Below are 24,912 nucleotides of genomic sequence, written 5' to 3'. Positions count from 1 at the left end.
ATAGGGGCTGCCTAAAGAAAGTTAAGGCCTAGGAAAGGGCTAGGGAGGCCTACTAGTATAAACCTTAAACCTTCTAACTACTAGAGTAACTATACTAAAAGATAGCCTTCAAGTTCGGTAGCTAGCTAGAAGACAATAACTATCACGGGCCCGGGCTTTACCCGGGCTAAATAATACCAGGCTTTACCTAGCAACGGACTGGACCTACCCGGCAACAGACCAGACCTACTCGACCTACCTAAGCGTATATAATTGGTTTGCGAGACGTTCGTAGGTCGTTCGTAGGGCGCGTGGTCAGGGCCTACTTAGGACCTAACCTAGAGCCTAACTAGGCCCTACCTAGGTCATATACATATATATTAAAAGGCGCTCCTCTATATAACTCTTATATTCTTCCTCTTTTTCCTCCCTAAGGTAGTTAAATAAAACATTATACACTTATTTATAGATGCTATAAGGCTAGTATATTACATTTTAACTACCTTCCTTACTAGCAGTAACTCCCTAAGGGAGTTATTAATAATATAGTCATAGCAGATTTAGGAGTATATAGGCCCTTAGGCTTAGCGGAATTATAGGAGCTTGTCTGCTCCCTTTAAGTAGTAGTAGAATAGTAGAATACTACGATCGAGACCCTCTAGACATCCTAAACCTAACCTGTCTTAACCCCTAAGTCGGCTAGGGTGCCCCTTAAGGCTTAGCGGCCGTAGTAAAAGCGTCTCCTAATTAGATAATCTTTTAATAGTAAAAAGGAACTCTTTATAGCCTAGAAGAGTACGATAGAATATATCCTTATAGCTAATGGAGATTTTATTGGCTCTAATCACAATTAATAGGTCTTTGTCTAGGGAAACCTTATATGTTAGGTGTAGACCTAAGTTACGGCCTACTATAAATCTATAGGCCTAAAAGTTAGGTACGACCTGACTTAGTTCCTCTAATATCTCGAAAGCATCTTCTTTAACCCTTATAAGAAGATGGTAGCCTTATCGGAACTGGAATTCTTATAATAGAAAGACGATAAACCGTTTGCTACCTTTATTATTTGGTTTAAGGCTAAGCTATCAAAGGTAGGTAGCCTCCTTTGGAGTAATAAGCTATACTTGATCAAACTATAATAAAGCCTTTCTCTAAAACTTAAATATATAGTGGTCGGATAAGGAATTCCCTAGGATAATTACGTAATAGCGGTCGAGAAATACTATAAGATTACTATAGATCTTAAGGCTCTTTGACTTGGTAATAAATATTAGTAAATATAAGGGTAGTAGGTAGTACCTAAACTATAGAGAGAAAAGGATATAGAAGGAGATATACTAATAACTAGAATTAACTTGTCATATACTAACCTATAGAGGAAGGGACCTAATAAGGATAGGGTAGGAAAATGTAGGGGTAATACCCTATAGGCGAAATAGGTTAGCCTAGAAGTATATATAGCCTAATAGGTAGCTAGAGTATATATCTAGTATAGGTAGAAAGGTTACTTTATTACTAAGTATAACTTTGCCCCTACCTTAAGGCCAGTATAGTAGAACTAGTTAAGAACTGATATTAATGCCTCAGAGGCTAAGGAATAGAAGGAAGATAACGACCTGTCTAAGAAAGAAGATAGGGAGTAGGGAAAAGAGTAGCCCTTGAGCAAAGTCTTGTAAGGGGGCTAGAGGACTATAACTATCTAGAAGACAAGTTCGTAGAGATTAGTAAAAGAATAGATAGACTTCCTTTTCTTATTCTAATCTTCTTTAACTCTACTAGCTTTATAAACGCTTAAGTAGATAGTAGATATTCTAGCTATAGCGTTATTAATAAGAGAATATACTAGAAGCTTAGAATTAAGTAGATTAGTTTGCCTACTATATATACCTTTAGGACTATAACTAGGCTATAACTAGACTAGAAGATCACTTAGATAGCCTATATTATAATAGATATCGATGGCTAGGAGAGCTAGGCTATGTTCTATATAGTACTAGGACTTATATATGATATTATACTAGGCCTCCTATGGATAGAATACTAGGAAGTTATACTAGATATATATATAGGCGTTTTTAAGATTAGTATATAATTAGGACTACTTATTTATAAGATCTCTTTATAGCTAAGATAGATAAGAATCTCTTAAATTATAGGTATAGTCTTTATAGGTATAATATAAAAGGTATAGAAAAAGAAGACTTCTAATACCTTCCTAGTTACTAGTATCCAGGAAATAATGACTATCTTAGAGTCGAGATACTAATTTAATAGAGATAGTATAGGAAACAAGGGCTCTTAGCCTAAGTCTAGTATAAAGTTAGAAGTTACCTTACTAGACGAACTTTATAACTTTGCTGACCTCTTTGACAAGGAGAAAGCTAGTAGACTCCCCCTACATTATAGTATAGCTAACTATTATATTAAATTAAAGGAAGGCCTAGACGGAAAGATTCCTAAACTTCCTTAGGGGCCTCTCTATAATATACTATAAGATCATTTATTAGAAGTCCGAAAGCAAGTTATTAACCTACTAGATAAGGGATAGATCCGAGCTAGCTCCTCTTCGGCCGCTGCCCTTGTCCTCTTAGTAAAGAAAGTAGATAGAGGATAGAGGTTCTATATCGACTATCGGGCGCTAAATAAGATTATAAAGCAAGATTAGTACCCCCTTCTACTTATTAAAGAGATACTTTACTCCCTAGCTAGAGCTAAGTAGTTTACAAAGCTTGATATCTAGGTAGCCTTTTACTATATCTGGATCGTAGAGGGCTATAAGTATTTAATAGTATTTTAGACCTAGTTTAGCCTCTTCGAGTAGCTTATCTACCCCTTTAGACTTATAGGTATATCTATAACTTTCCAATAATATATTAATAACGCTCTTAGCCTAATACTTAGAGACTTTATAATAATATACCTTAATAATATCTTAGTCTATACGTTAGGTAGTAGAAAAGATTATATAAGGTAGGTAAGGGATATATTCTAAAGGCTATAGAAAGTAGGACTTATATTAGATCTTAAGAAGTATATATTTACTATAAAAGAAGTTAAATATCTTAGTTATATCATAGAGATAGGGGCTTAGGTTTACCTAGACCCTGAAAAGCTAGCTACTATCTATAAGTAGGAGGTACTATATAAGGTTCAGGGAGTATAGAGTTTCCTAAGGTTCATAAACTTCTACTAAGACTTTATCTTTAACTTCTCTAAGTTAACCGTACCCTTAATACGGTTAACTTATAAGAATATCCTATTTCGGTAGGGGACTAAGGAATAAGAGGCCTTTAAAGCTCTTAAGATAGCTTTTATATTGGAACCTGTCCTAGTATAATAAGATCCTAAATAGGAGACAGTACTTAAGGCAGACTACTCTAGGACGGCGTTAGGAAGGTGCTTATCCTAATAGGGAGAAGACGGGATTCTATATCCTATAGCCTACTATTCTATAAAACTATCCCTGGCCGAACGGAACTATATAATCTATAATAAGGAACTACTCGCGATTATCTTATATCTAAAGGCCTAGTTAGCTAAGCTTTATAATGTTACTACCCCCTTTTAGATCCTAACTAACTATAAAAACCTTAAATACTTCTCTTAGCCTTATTTAATTAGCAAATGGCAAGCTTAATAGGCTAAAATACTCTCTCTCTTTAACTTTAAACTTCGTTACTAACTAAGATTATAAGCTTCCTATCCTAATACCCTATCCTACTATAAATAAGATTACCCTAAAGATATATAGTATATAGTATAACTCCTCTTTACTATTTAGATAGATATAACCGGTACCTTGTCGTTACCTAAAATATACTACCTACTAAATAGGAGTACCAGTTTTATAGACGTATAGCTTATAGCCTTATAGGATAAGGGAGTTATTAAGGACGAACATTATATATACTAGCTCTAGGCCGTCCGAGATAGGGCCCGAAAATTTCTAAAGGAGGCAAACGTAGCGTAGACCTAGATCATAGATTACTCCCTTAATATATAAGGTACCCTTTAGTTCTAGGGTAGACTTTAGCTTCCTATATAGGAGCTACTTATAACTACCATTCTTTAATGTATCTATAACTCCCTTATATTAGGCTACCTAGGGAGGAATAGGTTATTTAAAATGCTCTAATAGGACTACTATTAAGACTTTATATCCCTAGACGTAAAGAGATTTATAAGGAACTATTATATATATTAAAGGGCCAAGGTTTTATATTAACTACGATAAGGACTCCTCTAGCCCCTACCTATCGCCGACTGCTTTTAGAAATAGATTTCTATTAATTTTATAGTCGATCTCCTTATATAAGACGAGAATTTACCCTAGTACCTTATAGTAATTATTGACCGGCTATCAAAATACGTCTAGCTTAAAGCTATATCCTCGATAGGAGCCGAGGCGTATACGCTCTAGTTCTAGGATATATAGTAGCGGTTTTACAGATTTCTAATATAAATTATTACTAATTACGGTTTAGACCAGCTTAGTTAGTTTTAGACTACTCTCCATAGAATTATTAGGATCGAGTAACTATTATTAATAGCCTATTATCTATAGACAGATAGAGGTATAGAACGTATAAATTAGGAGGTATAGACTATCCTATGAATTATAATTTCCTTTGCCTAATATAACTAGCCTAAATATCTACCTATATACTAGCTTGTAATTAATAACCGTAACTTAACGGTAACTAGGACAAGCACAAGCTACCTTCTCTATAGTTATAATATAAGCCTAATATAGTTTGCTAACCTATTAAATGCTCCCACCTTAACCTTATAAGGAAGAGCTACTAATTTCTTATATTACCTAGGAGAAGGTATAGAATAGACCTAGGCTACTATTATATATATATAGTAATGCTAGTAAGAAAACGCTAATCGTTCTTAATATCTAGTTAAAAGATTTAAAGTAAGGGATAAAGTATAGCTATCCTTATATAATATTAAGACTAACCGCCCTAGCTATAAACTTAACTAGGTTAATACTAAGTATAAAGTAATTATAGTACTAACACCATTAATAGTAACTCTAAATATTCCCTATAGCCTTTACCCTATCTTCTATATTAACCTTATCAAGTATACTATATCTAACCTACTACTTTTATAATATATATTAGATTTTTAACTAGACCTAGTATTAGAACTTTTTTAGGAGGGACTACTATAGGAAGAATACAAAGTAAAAGCGATCCTTATAGCTAGGAACATAAAGGGGAGAGGAAATCGACGCGACGTACTTATAAAATAAAAGGGATATAATACCCTAACTTAGGAGCCATTAGAAAATCTAGAAAACACTAAGGCACTTAATACATTTAAGTAAGAGTAGGGAGACGTATATTATAATAATAGACTAGTTATAAACAGGAGGTAGGGAAGAGTATAAAAGCAAACAATTTAAAATTTTCGCGTATATAGGTAAACCTAGGGCAAACAGGTAGCAGACGTATATAGACGCGTTACAAATATACCAACCTACTAATTATAAAATAAAAATATAATAACTAGTATATACTATACGCTTACTCTGCGAGTTCCTCCTTAGACTCCTCCTCCTCCTCCTCCTCCTCTGAGATATTAGTAGGCTCCTTACGGTCACGGATCGGGCGCGCTATATGGTCGGTAGGCGAGGAAGAGCGGCAGGTATAAGAGCGGCCAAAGTTAATTAGCATAGGTATAAGGCGCGCGGAGGCGCACGAACGGGCGTAGGAGGTAGGTAACGGCATGCCTAAGATGTAGGTGACAAGGGTAATATTAGTGTCAACCAAAGTCGATATATTCTGATTTATATGCTATATCTGGCGTAGTATGTTATCGTTCTATGCTATAGTATAGTATATAAGCTGCCTAACAGCGTATAGGGTTGGGGTAGGAGTAGCGGCGGCCTAGATAATGTTATTATAGCGAGTAGGGGTATAAGAGGTAGCGACTAGGCCTAGGTCGTTGCTAGAGTAGCAGGAACTTATAGCCTAGGAAGGGGAGAAGGCGGTATAGCTAGGGGAATAGTTAGCCTATACGGCCTCTAAGACTATAGAAAATAAGTATACTAGTATAGAGAACTTAAGTGTTACGATAGCCTTATAGGTACCCTAGTTAGTAGTCTTATAGTAGGCAGGGGAGGCGAGGGTAGTACTAGTATTATAGTAGTATATAATTTTTCTAATACCTATATATAGGTAGGGGTTATTAGCCTAGAGCTATAGATCCTAAATATAGGGGTTATAGGTAGTATAGTGGGTTATATAGGAGGTGCTATAGCTAGGAATATATATAATTTAGTTACTATATAGGAGGTAGTAGATATAATTAAGGTAGTACTACTCCTTCTTAGGTAGTAACTTAAACTCCTTATTAAAGGAGTTACCCTTAATAGTAAACCTGCTAAGGGAAATGTTCTAGTTCTTATACTATAAATAGGGGGACTAGTTAAGGTCCTATACAAATATAAAGCGACTATAGTCAAAATAGCAAAGGGAAAAACTTATATAATAGTCCTTATTCTTATTACTACTAGGATAGTAACTAACTATTACTACTACTACTAAGCAAGCTAACTATAGTTAATATCCTAAATAAACGCAAAAGAAAAAAAGAAAAAAGTCTTATAGGTACGATATAGGTATAGGTAGTAAGAAAAATGCGATATAGAGGGAGGGTAGATAGGAAGTAGGTAGAGGGAGTATCGATTAAGAAGAAGGAAGAAGTAAGAGGAGGAAAGAGAGAGAAGGGGTATTTATACCTATTTAGAGGTAGGGCTAGGAGGGTATAGGCAGAACTTAAAACAAAGACCAGGCCCTATACGTAACTAACTAGCACGTATAGGTCTTGTTACTACGGTGACACGGGGTAGGTCTACCTGGTAACTAACCTAGGAAGGAGGGGGGTATGTTATAGGCCTGGGCTTTACCTGGGCTAAACAATGCTAGGCTTTGCCTGGTAACGGACCGGACCTACCTAGCAATAGACCGGACCTACTTGACCTACCTAAGCGTATATAATTGGTTCGCGAGACGTTCGTAGGTCATTTGTAGGGTACGTGGTTAGGGCCTGCTTGGGACCTAACCTGGAGCCTAACTAGGCCTTACCTAGGTTATATATATATATATTAAAAGGCGCTCCTCTATATAACTCTTGTATTCTTCCTCTTTTTCCTCTTTAAGGTAGTCGAATAAAACATTATACGCTTATTTGTAGATGCTATAAGGCTAGTATATTATAATAACTACTATTAAACTAGGGCTAAATGCCTTTATAGGAGGCCTACCCTAGCCTAATAGGTAGCTAGGAGCGCCTTATTCGATGCCTGATAGACCTATATCTCCTTTTTATAGCCTAGAACCTCTTCCTTCTTATAACCGGCTAAGGGGGTAATAGCTATAGAGCCTATTACTATACCCTTAGCCTTTACTCTAGCTACCTTGAATGTAAATTAAGATCCTCTAGTAGAATGCCTAAGGCAATAAATAGGCCCTTAAGGTCCTATTAGAAGAGGCTAAATACGACCTACTAGCTATCTAGGAACCGTAGATTAACCAATTTATAAGGTTAACCTACTACCCTAGGGCTTTAAAGTACTACCTAGTTTATAAGCCTAAGGGCAAGGTGGCTATTCTAGTGGCTAAGCGCTTTCTAGTCGGCTAGTAAGACTATTCGATAGAGGAAAACTAGTATAGGGTGACCTTTCTAGCCCTAGGAGAGAGGAGGTTTAAGCTTTATTTAGTCTATAATAATAAGGGAGAGTAAGCCCTTTTATAGGACCTACTAGCACTACCTTGGCTAACCTATCCTCTAGTGCTTATAGGTGACTTTAACCTATATTATCTAGTTTAGCACCTATTTAATAGGCTTAGCCTAGGGGCTAGGGACCTCCTTAGCCTTATAAACTAGTAAGACCTCGACCTATATATACCTTATAGCCAGGTTACTAGGGCCCCCTAAGGGGACTAATATAGCCAGCCCTCTATAATAGACCTATTCTAGGCCTTAGCTAGATTAGAAGTAACCTATAGGGATATTATAGAATAAAGGAAGTCCGATTACTACCTATAGGCCCTATATATCTCCCTTTAGGGGACTAGTAGACCCATACTAGTAAGCAAAGGATAAGACTAGAAGAGCCTAGATAGGGAGGTTACGTAGGCCGAGGTGGCCTACCTCCTATACCGGCTCGGTAGGTAGGTATTAGCCCTGGCCGGGCCTGTCTTCTAGGGCCTAGAGGAGCTTCTATAGGCCTTCGACAGGCTTATAGAGGCCCTTAAGGGGATAGCTATGGTCTCGGCTCTGGTAAAGAAGGCTAGTATAGGTAGTAAACTAGCTTAATAGTAGATAAAGGAGGTTCGAGAGGCCTATAAGAAGGCTAAAGAAGCAGAGAGGGCCTATAAGGGCACCTCAAACCCCTATACACAGGAGGTACTTTAGCAGGCCCTATAGGACTAGGCTAAGACTATTACGGCCGCAAAGACTAAGAGCTAGAGAGCTATATTATAGGAGGTAACTAACTAGCTAGACCTATTATAGAGACTAGAGTAATAGGTAAGGCTATAGAGCTACCTACCGGTTGACCTTCTAAAGCTCCTAGCCTTTAAAGAGAGGCTTATAACCTACTAATAGAAGGCTAGAGCACTAGCTAATAAGTTCTTTCCAAACCTAGAAGTAGACCTATCAGATATTAACGACCTAGACCTTAATGACTACTAGGAGCCGAAGTTCAAAGTAAGCTAAGAGGTTATAGTAAGCTAGTGCCAACCCTCTAGGGCACTACTTAGCACTTCCAGGACCAAACCTCCGTCTAGTTAGATAGGGAGGAGCCTCGGCTCAAAATGTCTAGGGTATCTAAGCATTCACGGTCATAGCAGACAAGTCCGACCGTTCAGACGGCAGCGATGACGGAAGCGAAGGTGGCGATAGTGATGTCCCTCTGGACAGACATAAAAGAGTCTACTTACGTGGAAAAAGATGTCTTAACTTACAAAAGAAAGAAGAACTATATCTCGTTACTTAGATCTATTAGAGCAAACGAGTGTTGAAAACTATCTGTTGTCCTTGTCTATCCTCTTGCTTTCCTCCTATTAGTGCCTCTAGATAGGTAACCCCTATTTATATCTATCGTATATAACAAAGTTCTATAGAACCGGAAAAACAAAACTACACCCTATGTCCCTCTGGTTATATTAAGAGCTACTAGCCCTAGTCTAATAGTAGATAAAGTTAGGGTGGTACTGGCTAGAGCGGCCTTATAGAAAGCCCTAGGGGAGGACCTCTTCCTTATAGGTCTATTAAAGGCCTATAGGTAGCCGCTTTACTAGATACTAGCTATATTAGCCCTGGAGAGCTTATGACTTAGCTATTTCCTAGCCTAGTTTAAAAGGGCTAAGATAGTAATCCTCTATAAGCTTAGCAAACCCCTATAGGCCTACTTTACCCTAGGTAGCTATAGGCCTATAATACTCCTACTAATAGTAGGCAAGGTACTAGAGGCTATAGTTACCTAGAAGGTAACGGCTATTATAGAGGCCTATAGGCTCCTCCCGGCTGGGTAGATAGGTAACCAAGAATATAGGTCTATAGAACTAGCTATTTGGCTTATTATAGCTTAGGTCTAGGAGGCTTAGAGGTATAAGGCAGCTACCTCTCTCCTATAGCTCGATATCTTAAGGGCTTTCGACACTGTTAACTATACCTAGCTACTAGCTACCTTATAGAGCTAGGGCTTCCTAAAGTAGGTAGTAGTCTAGGTTAGGGAGTAGCTATAGGATAAGGTAGCTATCTTATACTTCGACGGCTAGGAAATAGAGGATATAGTAGTAAGGGCCAAGGTCCTATAGGGGTTACCCCTCTCCCCTATATTATTTATCCTCTATATAGCCTCTCTCTACTAGGCTATTCGCTAGGCTAGCCCTATAGTTAGTTTAGTAGGCTTCGCCGATAATACTAACCTTTAAGCCTTCGGAAGGGCCAAGGAGGCCTATAACGGTTAACTATAGAAGGCCTAGAAGGCCTACCTTTAGTAGGCAAGGACCTAGGGTATGGCTTTTGCCCTAGAAAAGTATAAGCTTATCTACTTTAACAGGGGCTAGAAATAGTAGTTACGGCTACTAGAGCTTTTATAGCCTAGAGGGGGTACTACTACTATAGTACCTTCGAAGTCGGCTAGATTTCTAGGGGTCTGGCTAGACTAGAGGCTATAGTAAGGCCCTTACTATACAAAGGTAGCTAAGAAGCTAGAGACCTAAGAGTTTGCCTTAACTAGGCTCACTATAAAGACCCAGGGCCTTAGCCTTCTATAGGCCTATAAGGTCTATACTAAGTATATCTATAGTGCCCTTACCTATAAGGCTTCGAACTTCTATAAGCCTACTAAGCTAGGGGGTAAGCTAGAAGGCCTTGCTAGGAAACTATTAAAGGCCTAATATAGGGCCCTTCGAGTAGTTACCAGGGCTTATAAGGCTACCCCTATCCGGTACCTCGAAATAGAAGCCTAAGTGCCGCCTCTTAACCTTTATCTTAACAAGAGGCTAGCAGACTTCGAAGCCAAACTTGATTAGCCACTCTTATAGACTAGGGCAGGCCTAGGGGCTTCCTAGGTCCCTATAAGGGCTCTTATCTAATAGGCCTATAATAGGCTAAGCTAGAGGTTCTAGAAAAGAAGGGCTAGGGCAAGAGGCTAGGAACCGAAGCCTATAGCCCTAGAGGTAGCAAGGTTAATAGTCCGGTAGTAGGTTTAGAAGGGCTATAATAAGGGTCAATCCCCCCTATAGACCCTATAAAGAAGGCTATAGGCTATAGAATTAGCTATAGTAGCTAGCTAGAGCGACCATTAGAGGGCCGACCAAGCTAATAGGAGGATATAGCACGTGTTAGACAAGGACCCCCTATACCTAGTTTTTATAGGGGAAGGCCTACAAAGGCACTAGGGCCTAACAAAGGCCTAGAGCTCCCTACTAGTATAGGCCTATATAAGGGCTATTAGCCTTTATAACTTCCTATTTAGGGTTCAAGTCCTAGGGGTTAGTACCCTTTACTATACCTATAGCTAGGGAAGGGAGACTATTAAGCACCTAGTTATTTGGTACCTAAACCTACTAAGAAGCCAAACGTAGGAATCCTAGGAAATACGGTCGTAAAGGGACCTAGACCTCGTTTTATAGGGTATAAGGGCCTGTAACTATCGTTTGGCAAGGAGGGTTCTATAGTAGCTAATAGACCTAAGGAGGCTTCCGGAATACCGCCTTACAAGGAGGCTAGACCGGGAGGTAAGGCCTTTATAGGGCTATTCTAGCTACTTCTCCTTTTTTTATAGTGCATTAGTATTCCCGATTAGGCGTTAAAGTCAGGATAGAGATTTTTATCTAGCCTATTAGGTACGGTTTCCTTTGTATATAACTAGAGAGGCTCTAGTATGCTTATTAGCATAGCGGTATAGGATTATTAATAATAATAATAATAGTATATAAGGTATCTTATTATGCCTTTATAATACGTTTATAGTGTAGTTAGATAGTTCCTTATATAATAGCTTTTTAGAAGGAGAGTTTAAAGGATAAGAAGGTCTAGGAAGGTCTTTTATAGGAAAGGATCCTAGGGTTAATATAGGGTTTGCCTAGCTACTAGTTACTAAGTTGCTAGGTTTAGAGAGGTAGATAGAAGATTACCCTAGTTACTAAGTCACTAGGAATAGAGTGTAATTATTACAAAAGTGGTACTAAACTAATCGTCAATGTAATATAATTCTAGTACTAATGGTTTTAGATAGTTAGAAGCAGAGTTTCCGCTACCATTTGATAGAAGATAGTTTCTAATTGATGGAAGATAGTAGTTCTAATTGATAGAAAAGTTGGTAAGTTATAAATAGTTCAAAAGAGCGATGTCTTCTTCCTACGTTTGCTAGCCCTGTGGCTCTGGTATAAGTAGAGGATTAGGAACAAAGAACCCTCTGTTTGCCAGCCCGTTTGCTAGATCCACAGGTCTTATCTTATCTAACCTTATATGATGGACGTGTCCGTAGACAACGTACTACATCAAAAACAAACCAACCTTGAACAACCTAAGCTTCAAGAGGCACAAATACAATTAAACTCGCTTGATCCTAACGACGGGTGCAAAGGCCTAAGAATGCGAGCCTTGTAGCCACTAATTACGAAAATCCGTAATTTTCTTGACATTCCTACAACGGCCACGAGAGCCCCCTCGTATAGCATTACTAGTTATAGTCCGAATGTCAACAGCGAGAGCATTCGGCAGCTTCAATAACACTCCTACTGTTCAGAGCGTGAACCGGGAGATTTACAGTACAAGAGACCAAGTTCTTACACGGTGTCCTTCATGGCACGCTGCGCCAGCGTGGGAAGAGGGCCACGCGTTCCGTGACAACCGTTCAAGAAGCACTTGGACTTGACCAACCTTCACTTCTCAGCACAATGCCAGTTTCATTTCAGCCTCAAGAAGTTTCTAGAGTGTGCTAAATTAAAAGGAACTTGATTAATATCTAATACGTCAAAAAAAATTCTTTAAGTATACAATATTGAAGGGAAGGGTGTTCAGTGGCCCTTGGAATCTGTCGCGGCTGTCCCGTCCCTCTTCTTCTGTTGGTTTTCCGTCTATCATCACACTTCAAGGTTGCGCTCGCGACCAGCTTCGCCCGATCTAGTGTGTGGATTGTACAGTACCACCCGGCTTTACGGATTTAAACAATGCAAGTAGGGTGCGTGAAAGTTGTGATGGTGACTCTGACTTCGATATCGTCCCAACTCATCACCCTCACCACAGCCCTTTCTGCCACTCTTTGTTATTTTGTTATTTCCACCTTGTTGTGCGCCATCACAACTTTGCGAACTCGATTTCTTCTTCCTCCCAACCCAACTTCTTTCTCGAGGTCGCATCTAATCTCGCAGCCTATCTCGTCTCTTTCTTCCCTCGCCTGCGCCCTCTTCGGCTCTTTTCTCCTCTGTCGCTTGCGGCTGTCTTTCATTCTCTTTTTTTTTTTTTTTCGTGTACCATTTTTTTCCCCTCATCCTGCTAGCCGCCGCCTGCTTCGCCTCCGCGCCGTTTTCCTCGTCGCCCGTTCCCTTCCCGCTCTCTCCCCAGCGCCGCTTCGACAAAGGCGACGGGGAAGAGACCGGGATGGAAACTCACCGCCCGGAGATGGCTGCCGGGGGCTCCGTTCCGGCTGCGGTTGCGATGGCGCAACCTGCTGCTGCTGTTGCTGCTGCCGGTGCTGCGAGAGCAGCACCCTCGACGCCCGCCGGGCTGTCGTCCCTCCACCCGGGCGACGCCCGGCACTTGATCTCCGAGATCCGGAGGTCCAGCGGCCGCTGCGGCGGCAACGAGGTAAGTCCGTGTCTCCCACGACATCTCTCAGGAGCATTTTTTGTCTTTCCTCACCCCGTGTTCATGTTTTTTTTGGGGGGGGGGGGGGAAGTTGGTGGCTGCGATGGAGTTCTTTGTATTTAGGGCATCTCCGGTCGGCGACGATGCTCCTTGACCCGCAGAGGGGGCTCATACTCAGCGACGGGCGCACTCTTTTGCAATGGAAAAGCCTGATGTTATTTGATCGCTTGTGGTAGGCTCCCTGCTGCTACGAGGGTTCTCTCTACATCGAGATCAGTTGCCTGCCTCGCAACAGTTTCTTTCCGCAGAGACCGGTACTTCTCTTCTAGTTGCGCGAGGGGCTCCGGTGACGAGGGCGTTTTTGAGGTAGTCATAGCGTTCGTACTTTTTATTCTCATTTGTTTCTCTATATTTTTTGCTCTCTTTTTTCCAGCCTACATCCCTGCTTGTCACTCAAAAGGAGATCATGTTCTCATTTCTCCGTCTCGTCTTCCTCGTCAACTGAAGGCTGACAGTCATTTCAAGGGGGAGCTCCGACTCCCAAAAGCACAGTTCAGCTCGCCCCTGGCCAGGAAAGGCCAGGAAGCTTATAAAAACGGCACCACTGGCCAGGACAGTGAAGGCCCAAAGGCAGAGAGATGGGCATCAGCGGGGAGCCGGGCCCAGAACGGTCAGAGCGACCAAGAAGTGGAGGACGCCCTGGACGCTGAGCCGGCCCTGTCAAAGGTGAAGCGGAAGCTGTACCCGGCAGAGAGGCTTGTACCCTCACCCTCGTCTCCCGCTGGCTCTGTCGTACTGCCGCCGTCATTGCATAAAGATCAGACCGCTGGTGGTGCACATGGGACCGAACCGCAGGGGGGCATTCCGGAACTGCCAAGACCTTCCGGATCGCGTGCTCCGGCAGACAAGAATCAGAGTCTGTCCGCCGGGAACCATCAGACAGAGCCGGCAAAAAGGGGGCCGAAGCGAGCCTCACGTTCCGGAAAGCGTGCCCGCAAGCCCGAGCATCAGACAGATCAAGATGGCAACGACACCGAGCGTTCACGGGGCGGTCCAGTGGCAACTGCTTCTTCAAATTCTCGTGAACAAAACGGCACAAGGGCGAGAAAGAGGTCCCGGAAGAACATCCAGGACAAGCCCGATGGCGACCGCCGCAACAAAGCCAGGGGTCAACCCGGCCCTGCTTTGGCCGGTCCTTCGAACGTTGCAGCCGGACATTGTGACGACCAACTCACCATCGACGAGGCTGGAGTCTGCGGCTCCTCACGAGCCGCCACCGAACAACCCGACCGTCAAACCGATGATTCCGCCGCTACCGAGTTCACCCAGAACCTCATCGAGGCCCTGTTCCCGACCGTCCCCGTGGTTTTTGACGTCGGGGCCATCAGGGGCCGAGTCTGGTCGCCGCTGAATGGCAAGGGCGAGTTTGACCCCCATTGGACAACCTATCCGTTGGACCCGTCCCTCCCTGTAAGTCGTCTCTGTTTTCTTCCCCTCAAACCTCTTTGTCTCTCTCTCTCTCTCTCCAACTGTCTTCTTCTGTTCTCCTTTTCTCTCCCTCTCTTTTCTACCTTACACATACGCACTCTCTCAATCACCACAATGACTAACAAATATCCCCCCCAAAACAGCTTGTCCCGGGCGAAGGCTCCTGCTCCCCCGCGGACCTGGACCAGCCGGACAGCGCGCTCCCGTCGACCATACACGCGTGGGCGCTGCAGGAGGCGCGGGAGGGGACGCTGTTCGCGTCGACGGTGGCGCGCGTCCGGGCGACGGCGGCGGCGGTCGAGAGCGGCGCCTTCGACGCCGTCGTCGACGACCCGCCTCCCGTCCCCCCGGACCTCCTCGCCCGCCTCGTCTCGCGCCCCTTCCGCTTCCCGCGCACCGGCACGAATCCGTTCCTGGGCGCCGCCATCGCCGCTGCTGCTCCCCACGCCAAGGATGACGACGACGTCAACGGCAACGATGACGGCAGCGACGGCGGCAATGACGACGATGACCTGCTCGTCCAGCCCTCATGGCCGCCGGCGCCTCCGGCGGAGGGCGTCGAGGTCCCCCCTGCGCTGCCGCACACCATCTGCGACGCCATACAGTTTGACCGCGGCGGCGGTGACGACAAGACGGTGGCCGCCTCGAACCAGTACAAGCAGTCGATAGCCGCGTCGCGAGCTGAGGCACCTTGGGATCCTCCGAGCTGGAAGGGCAAAGGAGTGGATCGGGATATGGGTAGTGCTGCCCGAGTTGCTAGACAGAATGGGCTCGGAAGTGGTGAGGATGCACATGAAAATGACGATGAAGCACCAACTTGCGACACCGATGGTACTCTCCAAAGCATTACGGAGGCAATGAGGCTAGCCTGCACCGGCCCGGCCGTGTTGCCGAGCGCGAGATATTATCAAAGCTGCCGAGTCACGGACAGTCAGATGAATACGGAAAGGAACAACAACGGACAGGCGACAGCTAGTTTTGCGGGTGGTCTGAGCTACACTCCCATTGACCATCTAGGGGTCATCAACAACATTCCCAACTTGAACTCGATTTCTGAGGAGATTAACGAACCTCGGGAGGGAGACCAGCCCAACAACGCGCGTGACGACACTGCTCCTGCCGCTGGAACCGGCCACAACCGAGATCTTGGCATGGAGGTCGTCGACAACCCAAGGGGGCTCACATTTTCTAACCGCCATAACGACAAAGATGAAGATGACAAGTACGGAGACGAGCTCGATGCCGAGTTGGCGCCGCCCAAAAGACCCGCGACTGATGTCAGTACCTCCGTGGTCGCGCAATATCTGACCGAGATGACACCCGCCGCCAACCCGGCCGCCAACAGCGCCATTGCCAGCAGCAGCACCAGCAGCAGCCAGCCAAGCAGCGCCGCAGGTCTGGTCCCCCCGCTGGTGGCCGCGCCTGAGCAGATTTTCGACTTGGATGGTCTGGGCGATGACAACGCAGTCGGCCAGGCGCTCGGCTTGACGCGGGCAGAAATGGACGCCATCCTTTCAGGAGGGCCAGCCAGTCGCCCGATTTCATTTGACCAAGGGATAAATTAATTGGACATCCCCGGGCTCAATCTCTCCGGAACTCCAAGCTGCTCGGTTCACACGAGCCCTCCCAACCTCCTGCTGACCCCGAGGACGTACAGCGGTGCCGTGTCTGTGCTTATTAATATCATCAAGAGGTGGTAGGCCAGGAGGGATGGGATGGATAAAGGCCCAGAGCGAGAACGGAAGAGGATTTTTTTTTAAAAAAAAAAGGGACCGGTATAACCCATAATTAGATCGCCTGGGAGGCAGTGGATGGTACATTTGAGGTTAACCAGGTCGTCTTCGACTGGATGGCCTCATCCCATCTCATGACACTGGGTCCGCGTTGACTTTCTCAGAGAAAAGAGTCATATAAATAATTGGCAGCTCGGTTTGTAAGTTTGTTCAATTACAAGCTTGGCCCGTAAGTGTATTAAACCACCGTGACTGCCTGGGCCGAGAGAAGTGGGTTCACGAGACTTGTGTCGTTTGCGCACCCTAACTAGTGCAGAGAACAACCGTTAAGGGCATATGTTCCGTCTCCATGTCGACCACGTCCCGGTCGACGCCCGACTTGCCCAGCCACAGGTCCTGCAGCGACCGGTCGCAGTCGTTGTAGAGGATCTCCATACCCGGGTCGATGAGGGCGAGGCCTCTGGAGTGCTAAAGAGAAAAGAGACGGAAACACAATCAATACACGGGATATCCTCGCTTTATCTCCTCCCCTCCATACATACGCAGTATTACCGCGTTTCTCAATGAATGATGATTACGTGATAAGAGAGGGTGGGGTTGGTCGGTTGGTGTGTGTGTGGGGGGGGGGGGGGAGGGGGGGGGAAGGGGGAGGGAGAAGGGGGAGAGAAGAAGGAGGGCAAAGAATCAGACGGCCAAAAAGTTTGCTCATCGTACCTTGTCGACCTGGATGAACGGGGGGTAGGCACCTCTGACGGCCTGCAGCAGGGGCTCGCCGTCGAGCGTGATGTTTCCCGCCACGTATTAGATGAGCCCCACCACCGCGGTGGTCTTGCTTTGGGCCGTGAGACGCTGAATAATACAGCATATCGCATTTGAGCCGTGGAAGTCCGAGGCAGATGGTTCTCGCCCGGGCAGTCTTACTGTCGCGAAAGACATAATTCATATTACATCACAACTTGTCCGCGACTAGGATGCCCAAGCTTTCCAGGCTCACAGGCTCTCGCTGCGGTGGCCGCAACAACATCGCGAACTGGGCAAAGCTCGAGACACTCTCGGTACTGGTTGATTCCGGCCGGACCAGGCCAGCACCTGAGCGGACCATCTTAAGTGGTGGAAGAATAAACTGTTATAACGACCAAGAGATTGTAAAATCACGGTCCGTTAATACACTACTGTGGTAATAAAAAAAGGTCTATGGCCTCGGCTTGTAGCAAACATAACCAAATTGCGCAGAAAAGCTTTACTAGAGAATGGATGACACGACAACAAGTGGGGGTTGCTGGTGGACTGGTCGAGGCTACCAGCCAATAATTATATGTTAAAGTACGGACCTACACTGCTGGTAATTCGCCGCCGAGTCTCGCCGGGCAACCAAACGCTCCAACCGAGTTAAGCAAGGTTCCGAAGTGGCAAATGCCGACGGGGCACTCGGAGGTTTTGTCCCCTTAGTGTACAAGCTCCGGGCATCGAAAGAACAGTCGGCCCTTCACCGCACAGCCTAGACTACCCCAAGGCAGCAGCTGGTTGGCCTCATCCCTTGATTATTATTTTTAACATGTCCTGTTGTATCATGGGGCTGATGGATGAATACTGTGCAAGGTTGTACAGTACATACGGGCCAACAGGCGAAAAGCTGCGAGTCGATGGTGTGCATCATTTCAGTATCGCACAGCATTTTATCTCTCGGAACAAATCGAGAAGCTACAGCAGACGGGCGCGGGCTGAGCGCGAAGTGCTGTTGCTGTGCCTTGATTATTCTTTTTCTTGTCTCTGTGTTTTTGTCTCTGTGTTGCTTCGCACGTTCTGCCCCTGCCAAGCCTGGACCTAGCCTAGAACTCGCGGCTTGTGGGTCCAGGGGCTTTGACAAATGGACCCCTCCCTCGGTCCCCCTCCAACCAACAAGACACTATGAAACGAAAAAGTTGGCTCTCCGGTTGGGAGACAAATAAATTGTGCTTTGTTGGCTGTTCACCAGAAGCCGGCTGCCTGCGCCTGCGTGCTGTCTTGGATGGTAGCGCCAGCACTTCGGCGTGCGTCTTTAGCGCGCGTCTCGACGCCCAAAAAAAACCATTGCCGCGCGGGGGCTTCGCAGCGAGACCTCTGGCGCCAAGGACCGGGTAGCGCACACCAATGTTTCAGCAACAACACCTCGGGGGGAAGAATGCAGTCCTGCGTAATTGTAGAGTCTGCCTCGGCTGCCTCGTGTCTCTTTAAACCAAGATGCAAGTAGTAGTAATTACTCTGTACAGACACTGCGCTGCGCCAGTGAAGAGAAAAGTCGAGTTTCTTGAGAGACGACAAGTGTTGCCGATTCAGGCACGGAGTATCCGTACACAGCAAGCGTTGTAGTATCGTCCGATCAGCGCCCCGGCTCCCCCCCGGGGAAGGTGAGGTGATGATGCATCGGTTCCGCATAAGGCGATACTGAGTGATAAGTGTTGCTCGGGCAGTGATCTTCAATCGCCACCGCATCGACGGGCAGTGGATCGGGTATCTTTTTGATACCTGGGTCCTCCTGGAGAGGGGAGTGTGGAGGGGTGTGTGCACCGGGGTAAGGTGCCCTCTTTTCTGCTCTCAGCCCTGTCTGGCCGTTTCGGGCATCGATTTTGGCAGGGGCATGGGCCAAAATTCCAAAGATCCCGCCCGGCGCCTTCCCGAGCGCCACATCCCATTCCCATTTGGTCCGGCATTTCTTCTTCTGGGCCCAGGTTCCAGGGGGGCCCCCCACCTTCAAATGGGAGGGGGCGAAGCTCTGCCGTCCGCTGTTTCATGCCAGCTGCAGAGTTGGCGAAAGGCGCGCCTCCAATCAGAGCTTATTCCTCAAGCTCTTGTCGACCCCCGGTCCGGATCAACACCCATGCCGACATCGATCTCCCCCCTGGTCGGGCGTGCACGGGGCGTGTGGGAGTCAATTTAGACGGCATATATCCAGATGCCCATGTTGGTCCCGGGCTTGTTTTTTTTCTCTCTTGAGGTTATTACCTCTTTTTCCGCCGATTGCGTTCGCTCTCTAGGCGCGCATCACGTTCTCTACTATCAAGCCTGGTTCTTGTTATTATTCATTCCCTTCCTTCCTTTCCCGTTCCCCGGTTCTGTCGATCCGGCTCGTTCCTTTTACTTTGTCCCCAGTTGATAGACCCTATGGGCTCACATTCCCTTCAGTTCCAAGCGCTGGAAACGGCCTACGCCATCGCTCCCTTGCTTACAGAACCACGGCTTCTGCACTCCTTTGTTTGGCTTTATATATACACCTCTAGACCCACGGCTTGGGATCGACGGTCATATCCCAGCATCACAATTCGGTAAATAAGAGAGACAAAAGAGCGAGGCAGAGTGAGAGTGAGAGAGAAAGAGAGAGACAGTGGAAACCGGACGTCCTCCATATCAACAACATCACAATGCGTGCCGCTCTAGCCTTGTTGGCTCTCTACTCGTCGCTGGCTTGCGCCACGCCGGCTCCCGCCTACCCCGGCTTCAAGCTGTTGTGGTCGGATAGCTTCTCAGGTGCCGCCGGAGATACGCCCGACCAGAAGAAATGGAACATCATCACCGAGTACGCGTCTCTCCTCTTCCTCTTCTCCTTTGTTCTCCCTCCCTCCCTCCCTTCCTTCCTCCCTTTCACCCCTTATTGAACTGCCGAAACGAAGGCATGAGCATATTTACTGACTGAGGCGCGCCTATCTTGGGCACCGCCTCTTCTTTAAAGCGTCCAAACCAACGGCGAGGTGCAGAACTACTCCAAGTCGAATAAGAACCTGCAGATCTCGGGGGGTGACACGGTGCAGCTGGTGCCGTTCAAGTCCCCCAAGGGCACGTGGACGTCGGCGCGGATCGAGTCCAAGGAGGCGTTCACGCCCCCGCAGGGCAAGCTGACCATGTTCGAGGCGGCGATCCGGTTCGGCGACACGCCGGCGGTGAACAAGCAGGGCATCTGGCCCGCGTTCTGGCTGCTCGGCGACGCCGTCCACCACGGCACCCCCTGGCCGCGCTGCGGCGAGCTCGACATCATGGAGACGGTCAACGGCCTGCCCGCCGCCTACGGCACCACACACTGCGGCAACGGCGAGCAAGGCGGGCCCTGCAACGAGCCCATCGGCCGCGGCGCCGCCGTCCCCCTGCTCGACTACGGCTGGCACACCTGGACCCTGCAGATCGACCGCACCAACGCCTCCGGCGACTGGAAGGACGAGGTCATCCGCTGGCTGGTTGACGGCAACGTCTTCCACCAGATCCGCGGCTCCGACATTGGCGACCAGGGCATCTGGGGCACTCTCGTGCACTCGCCCATGTTCATCATCTTGAACGTGGCCGTGGGCGGCAACTGGTAAGTTTTTTCACCCTCATTTTCATCTTCTTCATAGAGAGTTCTGTCTGTTGACGGGATGGGGTTGCTAACGGGGTGATACGCAGGCCGGGTGCTCCCAACAGCCTGACGGCCGACGGCTATGGCAGCATGATGGAAGTTGAGTACGTGGCTGTGTACACGTCCTCTTAGCCATCTTACTACCACTAGTGTCGATCTCTTTTTTCCTCGTTTGTTCTTTTTTTCTCTTCCTTGTCTCTTCCTTTCTCTTTCTGGACCGGCTGTCACTTTGACAGCGCAAAAACGGGAAAAGCTACGGACTTTTTCTTGTCTTCGGAAGCGGCAGTTACAAGACAAGGTTGGGATTGATATGTCTAATCTTCTTGCGGGTGCTGTCCCCTGGGCATATCACGGTGTTCCCCGGACTGGTTTCTTCGGAGACATGGTAATATGATACCTTTGCTGCTTGGATACTACCCTAGGCGGCTTACTGTTTATGCACAATGTTGCTGGGCACTTGGCGAACCCTCTTGCATGGACGTTTCAACTACGTGCGCTGCCATGTCCTTCTCCTGCGAGTCACCTGCAGCTTGAAAGCCATGCAGACGGCCCCTCTCTCCGCCCGAGACCCGGGTTGCATAACCTCGCCTTCAATGCCAACAACCCCTTTTGACACGGTGTCGTTCAGTTCCAGCGTCTTTTCCATGTGTTGTGACAGGGGTTCCTCTCACCAGTCCATCCCATTACCATGCAGAACCGACCCATTTCCCGGCCTCCCCTCTTCCCTTCCCTTCCTTCCTTCAAACCTCAACAACCAACTTCTCTCCACTGACCCCGTTCCTCAGGGTCTCCAACGCGGTCTGCAGTCCTTCCAGCCCACCGTCGACGACCCTGGGCGTCTGGGGCACGAACTCGCCCGTCTCGAGCCAGGTTCCGAGCAGGTCGTTGAAGACGCGGGCGGCCAGGTCGCGACGGCTCGTCCAGGCATCGAGGGCCCTCACCGGGACGGCGTCGACGTCAGCCGGCCGCTCAACCTGGTCCGGCCAGGGTCCCAGGTGGGCCAGGCGCAGCTTTTTCCGGCCGGAGGGGCCGGAGGGGCCGGAGGGGCCGGAGGAGCCGGAGGCGGACGAGAGCTCGGCGAGCGCGGCCAGCACGAGCGGGAGGGTCTCGGCGGTGGACAAGGGGTCGACGGCGAGGCGGACGTCGACGCCGGCGCGGCGGGCGGCGGCGGCCAGGTCGCGCGCCGCCGTCGGCGAGCGGTAGTCGACCACCTCGGCCGCGCCCAGCGCCCGCACGGCCGCGTGGTGCCGCGGGCTCGCCGTCGCGAACACGGTCAGCCCCGCCCGCCGCGCCAGCTGGATCGTCGCGTTCCCCGTCGACGACGCGCCGCTCCACACCAGGATGCCCGTGCCCCCCTTACCCTTACCCTTACCACCACCGGAAGAGGAGGGTTCCCCCTGCGGCGATGGAGGCAGCAGGGGCACGTCGAGCGCGCTGAAGAGCGTGACGGTGGCGGTGAGGACGGCCGAGGGCAGCGTGGCGGCCTGCGTGAAGCTGATGGCGTCCGGCAGCTTGGTCGTCGCCGTGGCCTGCACGACCGTGTACTTCTGGAAGCCCGACTGGTCCGGGTTGTTGGTGATGGTGCCCGGGGCGCTGCCGAGCACGCGGTCGCCCTTCTTGAACAGGGTGACGTCGGAGCCGACTGCCTCGACGACGCCCGCGACATCTGTTGAGATCATTGGGGTTGTGTCAGCCGTAAATTAATTATGCTCCCCCGTCATATTAATTGACGGTTCCGCTTCTCAAAAAGTGGCCAGATTGACAAGAAGGAGGAGGAGAAGAAGGAGGAGGAGAAGAAGGAGAAGAAGAAGGAGGAGGAGGAGAAGAAGGAGGAGAAAAAGAAGAGTCTTTCTTACCCATGCCGAGGATCACCGGATACGAACTGATGTACATGCCGAGGAACTGCCGCTTCCAGTCGGCCGGGTTCACCGCAATCGCGTAGTTCCGGATCAGCACCTCATCCGGGCCGGGAGAAGGAATCTGGCGCTCCTGGATGACGAGGCTGCTTCCGGCGGACGGCAGCACCGCGGCGAGGTTGGCAGTCGTTCCAGACATGGTGGGCTGAGGGCAAGAATGTGTTAGGGATAAGTAGCTGAACGTGTTTAATATGTTCGACCTTAATATGTTCGACGTCGAGTATGGCTGATTGTTTGTTAGAGGCTGCTGCTATCTTGAACTAGATAGTTAATATGAATAATTCGTTGCTTTGATTTCGTGAGAGCTGTGATGAGATACGCCGGAGATCATGTCCCTCAACTCAGCTGTTGGCAGGTTCAGGCTTTAGTTATATCTAATTCCCTCCATATCTCCGTACCTACCGAGCCGTGATTACATCCTCTGCTCCGTACTACGTAGCTAACTAGGTACGGTAATTACCTATTCTTGAGCGGCCCCCAACACTCCAGGCTGCCAACATGCCTCATCCTCAAAGGCCAAGGTCACAAGGTCGGTCACCTTGTTTACCGACGTGAAAAGGCTCCGAGTAGACCGGACCAATCCACTCTCTCTCTCCCCCCTCCTTTCTCACGGGTCGAGAATGACATGGTTTAAGTCCGAGTGAATTCTTAACTCCATGCCTCAGAGTCGTCAAGGTTCGGGAGGATGACAAAGCTAATAATAGACTCTGAATTAGTCAATCGCTACCACGCATTACTTGATCTTCTTCTGGAACCGTAGTGTAAACCTGTAATGCAGACCCGTGGCGCAGTAGACGAGCCATAATTATAATTAATATTAGTCAAGAGGCTCCTTACGTTATGCGTCGCCGCAGATTTGTCAGCCCGGCTCCTTGCTGCGTTCAAAGGCGGGAATCTAAAACCAATTCTAGGTTCAAAGGCCTTCGATTGTACATATGTCCCCGGGGCCGGCCGCTGCCGCTGTCGCTTTTCATTATGTGTCGCAGCTCGAACGATAGTGCAGTTAGCGAACATAGGGCGGCCGAAGCGCGCTAACACACGCCGGCCATTTACACCCTAGCAACGGAGTAGATATGTGCATACCTGGGAGTAGGATAATTAATCAGCGACCGGATAATGTCAACCACTGTATGGTGCAACGGTATGTGCACTGTAACCGAGCAATAATTATATATAAAAAAAAAGTAAGCAATTCTGCCAAAAAAGAGTCGAACGACGCGGGCCTGATTCGAACAGGCGCTCCCGAAGGAACAAGATTTCTAGTCTTGCGCATTAGACCACTCTGCCACCGCGCCTTGGAGTGGACATAGCACAAAACATCCATCATGACTTGGATTTACCCGGTGGCAGAGAGGTCATCGACACTCGTGATTAAAGTAACGGGTTTAGATGTGCACAATTTAACACCCTGATTTTCCTCCTTTCCTTTACCCCATCCCTCTCTGGTTCGATCGAGGCTTAAATCTTCATGTTTGAGCATACTTCTTGTATACGTCTTGTATTTGGAGTTAACTTGGCTGAAGCCTGGCTGTGGCCTAATTAGGAGACATAATGATTAAGTGAATCGCCTCATGGCTTGCTCTCTTGATGAACTCGGACTTTAAGAGCACCGAAACTATTGTTGAAATAATTATTCAAGACAAAGACTATCATAAATCATTAGCTGGCTCAGGGATCGGCCATGGAACTCACTAGACTTCCAGTATCCCGACCTGTCGTCCGTCGGCGCCGACCTGCAGGACCACCACCCGACCCACGAACTTCCTCTTCAACCTCTCTCGCCAGGCCTGCCTTCCCCAACCCGGACACCATCCTCACCGACGCCACCTACAACGCGACCGTCTGGGCCGAGTAATTGCCTCGCCAACAAGACGGGGCCCCATCGCCACGGCGTCCAACAGCCCCGTCGTCTACCGCTCTCTTGCCGGACCTGCACCCGGCGGACGGACCGGGACGCCCCCGCAAAAGAAGAGCCAGCGGCACCAGCACCAGCAGCCGGGATTGGGAGGGGAGTTGCCCATGGTGCAGTTCAACACCGTTCCAGAACCCGCTCGATGCCGAGAACGTGCTGGCCATCGTCCGGGCCGTCCGC

The 24,912-nt window shown here is 47.7% G+C and overlaps 5 protein-coding genes and 1 non-coding gene across 6 annotated transcripts; 3 read left to right on the top strand and 3 right to left on the bottom strand.

The window, feature by feature from the left end:
- Positions 1-5,609: 5,609 nt before the first annotated feature.
- MYCTH_2128478 (uncharacterized protein) lies at positions 5,610-16,373 on the top strand (the record flags this gene model as incomplete). Its single annotated transcript, XM_003664616.1, has 4 exons — positions 5,610-5,616; positions 13,013-13,320; positions 13,846-14,790; positions 14,952-16,373. 4 exons carry the CDS (start codon positions 5,610-5,612, stop codon positions 16,371-16,373), a joined length of 2,682 nt encoding a protein of 893 aa, XP_003664664.1.
- A 471-nt stretch (positions 16,374-16,844) lies between these two features.
- MYCTH_2128477 (uncharacterized protein) lies at positions 16,845-17,643 on the bottom strand (the record flags this gene model as incomplete). The annotated part of the gene is made up of 3 exons (XM_003664615.1): positions 16,845-17,009; positions 17,256-17,297; positions 17,536-17,643. The coding sequence occupies 3 exons, from the start codon at positions 17,641-17,643 to the stop codon at positions 16,845-16,847; spliced, it is 315 nt and encodes a 104-aa protein (XP_003664663.1).
- A 1,891-nt stretch (positions 17,644-19,534) lies between these two features.
- On the top strand, positions 19,535-21,518 carry MYCTH_2134935 (glycoside hydrolase family 16 protein). Its single transcript, XM_003664614.1, has 3 exons — positions 19,535-20,094; positions 20,248-20,865; positions 20,952-21,518. Exons 1-3 carry the CDS (start codon positions 19,940-19,942, stop codon positions 21,034-21,036), a joined length of 858 nt encoding a protein of 285 aa, XP_003664662.1. The 5' UTR covers positions 19,535-19,939; the 3' UTR covers positions 21,037-21,518.
- Positions 21,519-21,644: 126 nt separating this feature from the next.
- Positions 21,645-23,130, bottom strand: MYCTH_2094591 (uncharacterized protein; the record flags this gene model as incomplete). Its single annotated transcript, XM_003664613.1, has 2 exons — positions 22,761-23,130; positions 21,645-22,570 (listed from the first exon to the last, which is right to left on the bottom strand). Exons 1-2 carry the CDS (start codon positions 22,957-22,959, stop codon positions 21,645-21,647), a joined length of 1,125 nt encoding a protein of 374 aa, XP_003664661.1. The 5' UTR covers positions 22,960-23,130.
- Positions 23,131-24,033: 903 nt separating this feature from the next.
- MYCTH_t119 lies at positions 24,034-24,115 on the bottom strand. Its single transcript has one exon. It is a non-coding gene; the product is annotated as a tRNA-Ser (tRNA).
- A 347-nt stretch (positions 24,116-24,462) lies between these two features.
- Positions 24,463-24,680, top strand: MYCTH_2307703 (uncharacterized protein). Its single transcript, XM_003664612.1, has one exon. It carries the CDS (start codon positions 24,502-24,504, stop codon positions 24,673-24,675), a length of 174 nt encoding a protein of 57 aa, XP_003664660.1. The 5' UTR covers positions 24,463-24,501; the 3' UTR covers positions 24,676-24,680.
- The last annotated feature ends 232 nt before the right edge of the window (positions 24,681-24,912 follow it).

This window comes from Thermothelomyces thermophilus, chromosome 4 (genome assembly GCF_000226095.1).
Source record: "Thermothelomyces thermophilus ATCC 42464 chromosome 4, complete sequence".
In the NCBI taxonomy this organism is placed as follows: Eukaryota; Fungi; Ascomycota; class Sordariomycetes; order Sordariales; family Chaetomiaceae; genus Thermothelomyces; species Thermothelomyces thermophilus.
Note: the sequence above shows the minus strand (reverse complement) of the source record. Positions and strands in the feature narration are given on the sequence as shown.

What these genes read in the sequence shown, in the direction of transcription:
- MYCTH_2134935 (XM_003664614.1), top strand. Translation starts at nt 19,940, where the DNA reads ATGCGTGCCGCTCTAGCCTTGTTGGCTCTCTACTCGTCGCTGGCTTGC. An exon ending in AAATGGAACATCATCACCGA is followed by an intron (nt 20,095 to 20,247) that starts GTACGCGTCTCT and finishes TCTTCTTTAAAG; the next exon opens with CGTCCAAACCAACGGCGAGG. An exon ending in GTGGCCGTGGGCGGCAACTG is followed by an intron (nt 20,866 to 20,951) that starts GTAAGTTTTTTC and finishes GGTGATACGCAG; the next exon opens with GCCGGGTGCTCCCAACAGCC.
- MYCTH_2307703 (XM_003664612.1), top strand. Translation starts at nt 24,502, where the DNA reads ATGGAACTCACTAGACTTCCAGTATCCCGACCTGTCGTCCGTCGGCGC.